Source organism: Pseudopipra pipra, chromosome 2 (genome assembly GCF_036250125.1).
Source record: "Pseudopipra pipra isolate bDixPip1 chromosome 2, bDixPip1.hap1, whole genome shotgun sequence".
NCBI lineage: Eukaryota > Metazoa > Chordata > Aves > Passeriformes > Pipridae > Pseudopipra > Pseudopipra pipra.
Genome location: NC_087550.1, coordinates 28,676,308 through 28,688,688, shown reverse-complemented (window position 1 = coordinate 28,688,688; position 12,381 = coordinate 28,676,308). Strand labels below are relative to the sequence as shown.

General features: G+C 44.9%; 2 protein-coding genes across 4 annotated transcripts in view; one reads left to right on the top strand and one right to left on the bottom strand.

Moving 5' to 3' along the window:
* The window catches only part of FAM131B (family with sequence similarity 131 member B), a 33,469-nt gene extending 24,434 nt beyond the window's left edge, over window positions 1–9,035 (bottom strand). Inside the window, exon 1 of the mRNA XM_064644717.1 lies at window positions 8,937–9,035. Coding sequence (XP_064500787.1) covers window positions 8,937–8,964 — 28 coding nt within the window. The 5' untranslated portion in view covers window positions 8,965–9,035. The remainder of the gene's footprint in view (window positions 1–8,936) is intronic.
* ZYX (zyxin) overlaps window positions 9,033–12,381 on the top strand; it is a 29,412-nt gene continuing 26,063 nt past the window's right edge. Inside the window, exons 1-2 of one of the 3 annotated variants that reach the window (XM_064644703.1) lie at window positions 9,454–9,521; window positions 11,359–11,658. In XM_064644703.1, the coding sequence (XP_064500773.1) occupies window positions 11,646–11,658 (13 nt within the window). In that variant the 5' untranslated portion in view covers window positions 9,454–9,521; window positions 11,359–11,645. Of the gene's footprint in view, window positions 9,113–9,440; window positions 9,522–11,358; window positions 11,659–12,381 lie in introns of those variants that run through there. The other 2 variants (XM_064644706.1, XM_064644708.1) reach the window with 2 other exon arrangements.

Here is a 12,381-nt window from a genome sequence, read left to right as displayed (position 1 = left end):
ATAAAAGCCGTAGCATCCTATGCCAAGTAGTTCCACAATTTAATTCTGTGTCGCATGAGGAAGTGCTGACTTTTATTTGTTTGAAACTTGTCACTTGCTAGTTTCATTTGATGTCTAGATTCTCTTTAGAAATAGATAATGAAGTATTCTTCCCTCATCATTTTCTCCATGCTCCTCCTATCACAGAGAAAATTCATGATTTTATAGATGTCTGTCATAACTTTCCTTAATCATCTCTTTTTCATACTTGAGAAATTCCTGTCTATTTAAATGGCTTCTTACATATTCACCGCATGATACCTTTGATTGTCTTCGCTGCCCTTTTCTGAATCTTTTCCAGTTTGATTATGGCCTGTCTGAAATGGGAATGGACAATTAGGGACAACATACTATATTCAAAATAAGGGCACAGAATGGATTTACGCATAGTATAATGCTGTTTCTCATTTTATTCTCTTATTCTTTCCTTAATTGCTAACATTTGATTGGCATTTTTAGTGATACTAAGCATTAAGTTACACATTATAATCCCAAGATCTCCTTCTTGCATGGTAATAGTAAACTCAGAACCTCCATCATTGCAAATGTAACACTAGAATTGCTTTACCTGTGTGCATCATCTTACATTTATCCACCTCAAATTTCACCCATAATTTATGTTATTCGATATTGTGAAATCAAATGACCTAGTAATTCAATATTATGAAATCCTTTTTCAAATTTCTGCATGCAGTTTTTTGCTTGCTTCCCCAAATGACTACTGTTATTATCATACTTTGTTACCTCATTAGATACCCCTCTTTTTTGTATCATTTATGGATATGCACAAATCTGAAAAAAATATCCCTCTTTCATGCTAATCCTTTTTTCCTACCTTTACCCAGCTCCTTAATAATTTCAGGAACTTCTTTTTGATTCAACAGCAGATTTATGTCTTTAACAGCCTGGGGTGAGTGACCTTAACAAATGTTCTTTGCAAACCCAAGTAGACTATAGTTACTGGATCTCCGTCAATATGCTTGTTGAACCCCTTTTAAGACTTATAAATTGTGATGTTCCTTAACAATAGTAGTGTTAACTCTTTCTCAGAATATCTTATTTGTCCGTGCATGCACTAATTCTGTTCTTCAGAGTAAAGTATATTAGCTTGTTTACTAGCCTATAGTTTTCCAAGTCTCAAAATCATTTTAAAATGATTTTTAAAGGCACCACATTATCTACCTTACTATCTTCTTGTACCAAAGTAATTGGAAACCATTACAAACAATAATCAGTAGTTCAGCTCTTTCACATTCAAACCTGTCAAGAAGTCTTGCATGAATACCATCTGATGACTTTTTTGTCTACCTGTTCTGCAGCCTCACTGAGTCTTTGATTTGAAGCTGATCTGATGCATCTCCAACATGGAAAAATTCCACAGGATAAAATTCCACCACTTCTTCCATGATGAACAGATATAAAACTGTTGGGGTTTTGAGGCTGGGGGGTGTGTGATGTTCTGCCATGGTCTGAATCTCCCCAAGTCACTTGAAGCCTCTTTAGTAGTAACATCATGCACTAAGTCATCCTAGTCACTGCACAAGGCAAGTTACTCTTTCACAGTCTCTTGAATAGCTCCTGAAGTAAACACTTAATCTGCCAGCCTACACGTAGGGTTAACTGAAGTCTCTGTTACTACTGAGTTTCCTGCCTTCACAGGCTCTTTGATCTTCCTCTGGCTGTCACAGCTTTCTGTGACCATCTTGGCCAGTGAGCATAAATGATCAGTAGTATAAACCCTAAAACTCTTTTTCCCACGTGGAATGTCAATCCACATGGTCACCATTTGGATCACTAAACAATTTTCTCCAATGTACTTTAGAAATTTTGCACTGAAACTCTTCTGCAAGCCATGTCTGATCAGTATCTGCAGATACAACCACATTCATTTCAGGATATAGGAATTACATTTCCTGTAAAAGTCTAGTATACTCCTGGACTTGAGAACTTGTAGCTTAAACTCAGAAAGAAACATCCTGATCATCTAATCTCACCTCCTTGAAATAAAGAGAGGCTAATGGTATTCCCTTTGTTAATTATACTTTCTGCTGCTGTGCTTGAACTAGAGCATTTTTTTTTAATCTTGATTTGTATATGTTCACATGACAGAGGGCTCACTACAACTCTTGGTAAATAACTCCAATAGTTCAGTATATTTACCATTTGATTTTTGCCTTATTTCCAATCTGAATGTATCTAATCCTTCCATCACATCTTAACAATTTTCTACTGGGTTGAAGAGTCAGATGACTTCGAGATAGTTTTTTTCTTCAGTCAAACATTTAAAGACTGTCATCAAGTCACTTCTGTAAGTTTTTATTCAGGGTTCCATGTTTATTTTCTGGCCATTTGCGGTATTTCTCAAAGTGATAATAATAGAATTAGACAAAGTAGACGAAAAATAATTTTTTCACAAGTGTCAAATGCAGAGAAAAGATGTCCTCTCCTCCTGTTCAATATTCAGCTCTCAACAGATCAAAGAACCATATCGGCTTCTTTAGCTGCAGCATCACAATAGTAGCTGTTGATTTACTTTTTTAGTGTGACTGCTTTCTAACATAGAGTTCTGGTCCTGTAAATACCATTCACGCTATTCATTAAATATATGAACTCATATTTGGCTAGATTGAAATACACACTGTCTGTCAGGCCTCAGTACTCAAAATGAATCAAACTTTCCATATCACCAATTTATTCTTTTAATTTGTACTTTCATTTTTAGCAGTTTTTCCAGTATTTCTAGATTCTACCAAGTTTATCAGTATTTTAGATCTCCCTTAGGATTTTGAGCAATATGTTAAAATCACACAGTACTGTCAATTGCATTGACAGATGTGGGCTCACATAAGAACACAAGTTTTTCAACAGTGATTCTTTCTTTACTATTTTGCTATCTATTGAATTTTGATGCCCTTAAAATGTACTGTATTCATATGTTATTAGCCAGAGAATCATGTGGTGCTGAGCCGACTGCTAACTGATTAGTGTTTTTATCTTTTACCAATCTCATGTTTTAGCTCCATTACTGTGGTTGTAGGTAAAGGTACTTCTATCACAGAAGTACTTGGCTGCAGGGAGTCTCATAAAAGTCAAGAAATTAAGTTAGTTTGACAGGATCTGTTTTCTATAAACCCATTCTCACTGACATATTGTCCTTCTAATATTTTATTGGGAATTTTATCAGACTGACAAAATTAAGTACCTAGGTCATCTCAGAGAACTTTTAAAGTTGTATTAACACCCCAGCTTTTCACTTCAAGTTCTTCCTCACTGTTTCAAAACTTCGAAAAACAAACAAACTTTTGATCCAAGCGCTTAAAAACTCTTGAGTGCAAATTATCTTGAATTGGCTGTTGTAAGTACCAGTCTAAAATCAGGGTTGTTTACTGTTGGAGAGCTTAACCTTATTAAACAAGCTGAAAACTATTTTTTTCTACTTCCCCTCAAGAAAACGGACCTACAATATTTATTGATTAGTTTCATTTTTTCTGCTTCAATACACATCAGTCTATAGAAGTCAGACTCCCAGCTCTATCACGCCAAGGAAAAACTATTAGTTACTTCAATTTTTTCATCAGCTCCTTCATAAGTTTTCTCATAATTCTTTTATATTACTGTCCATAAGAGTTCACAAAGTCAGTATGTTGTTCCTGAGTTCTGTTCCTCAAAATCTGTTGTGTTCCTCAACATCTGTTGTGTTGTACACACATACACACAAAAAAAGTCTGAGGTCAATCAGCAACATGCCAAAGATTGCTTTCTAATACTAATGACTATTGCTAACATACACATATCTTGCACACCTTTTTTAGTACTGTTTCCTTATAAAGCCAGGCTTAGGCAATCATGCTATTTGCTAGACCTCTCCCCACAACAACTTTGAAACAACTCACCTATGTTTCAGAAACCCTGACAAGAGAAAGAGAGCTCTCAGAGACGATCAGTTTGTACGCTCTTCATGACAACTGGCTGCTAGGTCTGGGAGACGGTCTCTGTTCAGATCCTTACAGGCAGAAACAAATTCTTATCCCTGAGCTCTTTACTTGAGTTTTTAAAGTGATCAGATTGAGAACTGCTCGAAAGTGAAAAAGCCAGACTCGGAAGAAATATGAGTAATGAATTGAGAACAACCTCAAACCAGTCTAATCTGGAAGGAAAGGTATCCCTTTGTCCCTCTGTTCTGCTTGTCTCTCCCCTGGGTAAGAGAGGAACAGTATATCCAGATGCTCATCTCCATGTATTCCAACACTGCCTATAAAGCGGCAGCGTCTACATGGAGCTCTGTGCTCCTTCTCCTTCTACCTGTGTGCATGCAAATAAATTAATATATCCCTACTTTCATGACTCAGTTTCCTTCTGCATTAACATTTCCTCTCTGAGGCTTCTCACTCTATTTCTTTTCACTGTCTCCCTTATATGTTGAAGGTGGAGGAGGGAGGAACTGGACACTGGGCCTCTTGATATGTATGATGTATGTATGCAGACTGGATGTCTCAGTTTTTCACACTCCAAGTGTGTAGACTACACTTGCCATTCCAGATCTCACTTTACACACCTACAGATCTGTGGGGGGCATGAGTAAGGAGAAAAATGCAGGGGATGTTCACTGCTTGCTCCAGCTGCTTTACCCCCTCTCCTGTCAGTCTCCTATCCTGCTCCCACTCTGCTGAATCTAAAGTAGCTGGATTAGAAGTGGGTGGTCTTTGGCTCCACTTCTCCTGCTGTGGATGCTATGAGCCACTCATTTACGCTCAGTATAGAACATCCAGTGCAAAAGCAATGTAGAAAGTACGTACTGCTGCCTCTGCAGTACGCTGACCATTCCTCGTAGAGGGCAGTCCAGCAAGCCAGGTAGCTGGCTTTGGCCAATCAGATTTGACCCAGAGACTGAAAAATGAAAAGCACTGCCTTTACCAGTCTGTATGGTCAAGAACTGATAACTCGGTGCATGAGCCTAGCTATGGCTTGGGCTGTTTCTTACAAAACTGGCAGAGCAAAAACACACGGGGAGGACTTCAACTGACAACCGGGATTATCATGGTGAGGGATTTTAGTACTCTCAGTAGTTAAAGGAAAGTGGTGACTGGGGGAATGTATAGGAGTGTACTAACAAAATGTAGAAGACCTGGGGTCCTCTGACAGAACAAGACTAAAGCAATGGGTCCAACCTGACTCAGAAAGGCAACCATGCCAGGCTTTAGATCCTAAGCATAGGATCACAAGATAATTGGGTTGGAAGGCACCTCCTGAGGTGCAAACTCCTGTTCAAAGCAGAGTCAGCTATGAGGTTAGACCAAGTTATCTATGGCTTTATCCAGTCTAGTCTTGAAAACCCCAAAGAATGGACACTGCACAACCTCTCTGGGAAACCCCTTACAATGCCTGACACTCCTCACTCAAAAAGTTTTTCCTGATACCCAGTGTGAGCATGTCTAGTTTCTCCTCTCCCACACTTCAAAAGAGCTATTGGTTTTTAATTTCTTGGAATATTTTCCCACCATTTTACATTACTTCACAAAACATGTTTGCTGCAGGCTTCTGTGCAAACACATGAGAGAAATCAGAGACAGCACTGAAATAAAAACCCAGAGAGCAATCTTGAGCTTAATAGGCTTGAGTTTTCTATTAATCTAAATCCATTCAGGAAATTAAAAGAAATCTTGCCACACTAGTCAGAATAGCCAATGTTAGGAGATGTCTAAGCTGTGGTCAAAGGTACACTTGCAATGCATTCATACATCTATGCAGGCCTGAAATCCTAAACTTGGCTAATTCAGTTACTGACACCAATCAAGCTGATCTTTGGCATTTAGTTGGTACTCGAATATCTGCAAGTTCCTAGTGGATTTTACAACCTTAACTATGTAGCAATCTCAGTGAAAACCTCCTGTACATTGCCTGAAATTGAGTCCCAGCTATGATGAGAGTTGCTAGATAGCTCTTTAAGAACTATGATGGGGTACCACCAATACAAAGACCTGACTTGTAGCTATTACCAGAGGCAGAAGCCAAGCTGCAATGCTCATTGTGTAACTGCTATCATGCCATGTTACACAAGGCACATGTATAACATTGAGATGTGACTGGATATCAGCTTAGACTTTTAAGATCACTTTTTAGCATATTCCATACCCCAAGAAATCATAATCTGATCATTACCATTGTGTGTGTCCTCTATAAAACTACAAGATGTTATATGACTCTGTTACGACCCTTTCAATTACTTTTCCCCAGGGAGAAATAACCAGAAAACTCATATTTGGGAAAGAAAATGTAAAGTTGCACATCACTAAACATGCGCAAACTATGACATCTAACTAGATCATAGTAAAACATCCCTGCGGGAGATGAAGAAATCATGTGGCTTGCTTAAAATTGGAATGGAAAAAGGCCTGGAGCAAGCTCAGGGCACAATCCTGCACAGACCCTTGTGCGGTGAATAAACTAAATGTGACTGATTATGAGCTTTCTATCACTAATTAAAACCATCCAAGTTCTGAGTTCAAAATCTGTCACATGCAAATTCCAAGGTAAAGCTAACACAAGAGTACCACTTTTCTTTTACCTTTAGGACGTCTTTGCAGAAACTAATTCTGCAAAAATCTAGATACACTATACAGTGAGAATACAAAGTTCTACTCATGCTAGGGTATTAGAGCCAACCATATTCTAGAGCTCAGACCTAGTCCTTTTCCCAAAACAGGTCTGAAGAATCCTTCCTATAACTTAGGAAGGCTGGAGTGAAAAATCTAGGCAGCCAAATAAGATTTGTTCTGAACAAAACCCCTTAGATGGAGGAGTCCAAATAAAACTCAAGGGTCCCATCTTCACTCAATCCAGCCTTTAAGACTGAGAACAGATGAAGCCCCTACTAAAGCAAAACAGCATAGAAGTTTTACACAAAACAGGCATTAGGCACTATCACTACATTCCTATCTGACTTCCATGGAGATTACAGTTGTGCAATCCCCCTTAGCGCACACCTTCATAACACCAGGTCAAGAACAATTCCTCAGTTAACTGTACAAATAGGTCCCTAATGTCCACTGTGCTATTACCATCTAGAATGAACATATACTGCATCAACCAAAAGTCGCTATCATATAGGGAGTCCAATATCTATACCATTAAGGTCTGTATTTAAGGACTGCAAGTGGCAGACAAATGATGCAATTATCATTATCCCATCATCATTTTAATGCATAGACACTATTCTATACTTTCATCTAGGCCCACATATCTGTATAACATTTATAAATATATATATAACTATATATATTCTCATACGAGAATGATACTTGCAATAGCTCAATTATACAAAAGGGGTTTTTTGTAACACAGATTTCAAGTCACAGACCATAAAAACACTGGCATGCATGGGAACAAATGTCTGTGTCGTTAGGTATGACAGCTTAACTACACTGGAGTGGAGAGTGGGTGCTACTAGATGCATGCTTTTTCTTTATTTCAAGTGTTGTGGTGTGGGAAGAGAGAACAAGAATTAACGTTGCTACTTCAGACACACATCAATAAAAGGCACGTGGACAATTTGCCAGCTAACAGGATAATAATGTCCTCAGCAGTGTGGATGTGTGAGGGATATGGGCAACACAGGAGGTGGAAGCAATATATGTTTTGCAATATATAGCAATATATGCTAGAGAGAGAGAGATCCAGGTGAGCTTGAAGAATCTTAAGGGAAATAATGCAGTGATCATTATCATGTGGACATTATAGAAGATGTCAGAGATTTCTTTAGGTCATGAGGACATTTGAGACCACTAAGAGACATAGGCTAGATGTGGGAATTAATTTCCAAAGTAGAAACAGGATTCTGTAGTTTAAGTTTGCTGCTGCAGGAGTAGATTCCCTGGAAGTGCTCACAAAGGGCTTTCCCACTGAGACAAGTGTCACAGTACCAGGCTTTGAGACAGCCCCTTGGATTTATTCTGGGGATGTGCTGCAAATCTGTTGTGCTCAGAGGTCTCCTTTTTTCACAAATGTCCCCATGCCCATGTGCTTTGCGGACAGGCTTGGTAGAGAGACATGTACTACTAAATGAACTCCGGTCTGCTCTCAAGAGATTCTTTTGGTGTCTTGAATGATACATCTCCATATAACTGATGACTGTACCTGTGGTTTGCACAGAAAGAAATTTTCCTGCAGGGAAGAAAGTGTGCCCAGGATGCTGTTTTTACCTGTAGAGACCTGTGCTTAGGGATCAAGGGATCTCTTGGTATCTGCATGTGTGTAGGAGGGGAGAGCTGGGTTACACAGCCTAAAGGCTTGGGATCCTCTGCTGTAAAATGTGCGTGGCCCACTAGAAGGATGCGATCTCTCCCCGTGTCCCCTCGCAATGGCTCTGCGAGAGGGAAGGGATTCACATTTGTTTGCTGTTCTCCATTGAAGTCTACGTAGGGGGAAGGGGGAGAGAAGAAGACGTGCAGATCATGCAGTGTTATGTATCCTCGGATAACAATAAACCGCTACCGAGCAAAGAAGGCAGCCGCCGTCCGCCTGATCCCGCTCCGGGAGGCACGGCACGGCACACCCCGCTCCCACCCCCTCCTCCGGAGGCGCCGCACTGACCCACATGTTCCACGACCTTCCGTCACGGGTGACACGGGCAGACGACCCCCCGGCCCCGGGCACGTCGCGCTGCCAGCGCCTAGGCCAGCGGCCGGGGCTCCGCGGAGCCCCCGCCACGCCACGGGAGACCGGGCAAAGGAGGAGGTGGGGAAGGGTCGCACGCAGCTAATGGCGCTGGACGGGCAACCAGAAGGGGGGCTGCGAGGGGCGACCCGCCACCCGCCGTGCCGGGGGCTGTCGTGCCGGTCCCCGGGCGGGGTCCGCGGCTGCCCGAGCATCCTCTAGCGCCGTCCCCGCCAACGCCTTACCCACGGTGCGGGATCCGATGCAGCCCATCACTCCGGCGGGGCTCCGGGGAGAGGCGGCAGCCTCACCAGCGAGTAGGCGGAGAAGGTGGAGAGCGGTGGAGGTCGGAAAGCAGCCGGTCCCTTCAGCAGGAGATGCCGGGATGGCCCAGCGGGGACCGGCGCGGGGTCATGGTCAGGTACGGGCGCGGGGTGCCCCCGCCGGGGCGAGGCGGGCGGGCGGAGAGCCCGCGGGCCAGGCTGTCATCTGCCCCCGCCGCGCCTCCGCGCTTTGTTCCGCGCCCCGCGCGGCTCCCCGACCGCGGCCGCGTCGTCGCCGGTGCCACTGCCGAGCCCCCGCCGCCCGCCCGCCCCCCGCTCCCGGCTCCGCGCTCCCGGCTCCCCGACGGGGGGCGGGATGAGATTGGGTAAACAGCTCCGGCCCGGCAGCGCCGCGCCGATTGGCTGCCGCCCTCCGCGGCCCGGGGAGGGGAGGCAGCGCCGGCCGGGCCGCCCCTCCTGCCCGCGGGGGGCACGGGGCGCGCCGGCGGCGGGGCGAGGCGAGAGACCCCCGGCGGGCGGGCGAGTGGGCAGGACGGGACAGGACAGGTGCGGGCGGCGCGGGATGGGGATGGAACGGGGGGGTGGTGGTTTGCAGCGGCGCGGGGCCCCTCCCACTGGCCTGGGGAGAGGAGCGGGGAGGGGCGGGCACAGGTGAGCGGCGGGTGGTGCCGCAGGCCGGGAGCCAGGGGGGAGAGTAGAGCAGGCGGGGAACAGGCGGGTAGGGGGCTCGTCTCCGTCCCAGTGAGAAGCAGCAGCAGCAGCAGCAGCAGCAGCGAGGGGCACGGGGGAATAGATGGAGGGATAGAGATGGAAGAAAGGATGGAGGTATGGATGGAGGCAGGCGGCAGCGGGCGCGGTTTTCCCGGTAACTACACTTGCGGACCCGACTCAGTTACCGGCAGCCCCCCAGCGGCCGTGCCGCGCCTCCCCCGGGGCGCGCCCGGCGCGCTCCCGCCTGGCTCGGCCGGCCCGGCGCGGTCCCGGTGCGGTCCCGGTGCGGTCCCCGGGAGCGGCCCCGCCGCAGCCCTGCCTGCGGGGACTGCGGGAGCCGCCGAGGGGCGGGCGGCCCGCGGAGCGGCCCCAGCAGCGAGCTCGGACAGGAGGACGGTGTTCCCCGCCCGTTCTGCCCCTGGCCGTGCTGCGGGACTCGGGGCCGCGGGGCGCAGACGCGCGGCGCCGCCCGGCATCTCTCTGCCCGTGGCCCCGCAGGTCGGTGAAGGAAGCTCATCCGTGAGGATGATTGCTGAGGCCTTTTCCACGTCCTCCCCGCTAACATGGCAGTGAGGAGGGATCTCTGCAGATGGAGAAGGTGTGGTTAGGTCAACTCCCTTCACAGCCCAAATTCTTCCTCAGCTGATGGCAGGAGCAACAGGCAGTGTCCTCCTTGCCCACTTCCCCTCCACCACAGTCTCCCCTCAGTCTGCCCATTCCACCTCCACTCTCTGAAATGCTCAGGATTTCTCCCTGGTCCTTTCTTCATTCTTCGCCCCCAAAAGCCTCTCTGATCTCGTCAGCATCCTTCCATTTATCTCTAGTTAATGGCAAATTGAATTTCGTTGATCCCAAATGAGCTATTTTGATTTTATCCTTGGGCCTGGAAAATTCAGGTTTTGTCAGCATTGCTGAGAAGTCACTCAAGACAGCTGAACAGCCCTCATTAATAGCAGCACCAGGGAATATGTAAGTTCATTCATTCCCATGCACAACTTACAGCCAGCCTAAGGAAGGAAAAAAAAATAAAGAAAAGAAAAGGACTTCAGGCATATCATATTTTGCCTGACCCTCTGAAACAATAAGCAGGAAGTCTACTCATACAAACTAAAATTTATATAGGAAGGAAATTTATGCAGGCAGGGGAAAAAAAGCACTGTCTGAATATATGCAGCTGTTGTATCTTTTCCCTTTATGGTATCGAAGATAGTACTATGTATGATGAACATGACACTGCTGAAGTGTAGGAAATCGTAGTCTTCTCCTCTCTGGGTGCCCAAGGCCAGTCTGCTCTGGTGCTATGATGCTTATCACTGGGTACAACACATTAGATCTCTGCTGAGGATGAAGTTTTTCCTGAAGTAAAATTCTTTTCCTTTTTCACTCCTCCTTCCACCTCCCCCATATATTTCCAAACCTATCAGTTTTCATCTAGTCTTTTTGAATGACTCACTGAAGATACTTTTCTCAACGTATCTGCACTCTTGAAACCCAGGTTATAAAAATACCAGGGAACCATAGGTCTAGCAGAGCTTCATGTTTAACCAGAGGTGTTTCACCATCTCTAAAAAGCAGATTTATATTGACTTGGAAGGCTAAATGCAAGGAAAGGGGAAACAAAAGCAAATTGCAATGGGAAGAGTGGTATATTAAGACCCAAATCCTGTTTCAGATAAATGTTTTTTGCTGCCCGGCCAACTGTTGTATCTGCAGTCTCCTGTGGACAGATCGATCAGGACAGCTGTCCTTAGGAGTTTCACCAAACTCCACCAAACAGCATTTGCATCTCATCCTGGCCTGAGAAGATGTATTACCGACACAGCTGTGAGGAATCCCTTTTCCTCTGTTCAGAGAGAGTCTGGTTTCATCTTAATCCCCTTCTCTCTCTCACCCACCCACCCAATCTAAATCTGTTCCTCAGTGAAGCTGCTTTTTGCACTGTGAGTGATCTCTGCTGAAATGAAGATTTCAGGTAAGTTGCATTGATTCTTCTTAATTCCCCCTGCATGATGCTTTAGCTTGTCTATTACTTTATCTCAAGCTTAAAATCACACCCCAGGTCCTAGCAAGTGCACATTTGGCTTTCCTTTCATTAAGCTACAATATCATTTACATCTGCTCTGACTTCTGCCTCAGGGTATGATTCTGCAGGCAGGTGGGCAAGTCCTAGCACTTACCCTGCCTGCAAAACTTCTTTCCAGTTCTTGATGGATTTGTCTTCTGATGCTTTAGTGAGCTGATAGTTTACATAGGGATCTGGCAAGCACCCATGTTGCTGCAAAGTAAGTGTCAGACATGCACAGCAGAAAAAAGGAACTGGAGAGAAGGAGGATTACACCCGAGTGTCCATTCATTCACTCCACAGAACTATTGGCCTGTCTTGTGGCTGCCTCACATGTCCTGATGCCACAAGCTCCCTCCTTTTTTTAATTTGGAATCAATATCACTTAGCTGCTGGAAGCAATACCTATCTTGGCACCTACAGCCATGCTTTGTCTGCCATTTTTAATATAGTCAATTTAATGAAAGGATAGACTCTTCACCATCCTTTGGTTCTTAGTCACACCTTTATTTATTATGGACCATGTTTACATGAATCTCCATATTTAAAGCAAATTTCATTCTCATTAGAATTTGAGAAGACTTTGCTAGACTATCATCTCTCAGCTTTCACCCAGTTGCTTGGCTCTTCTGT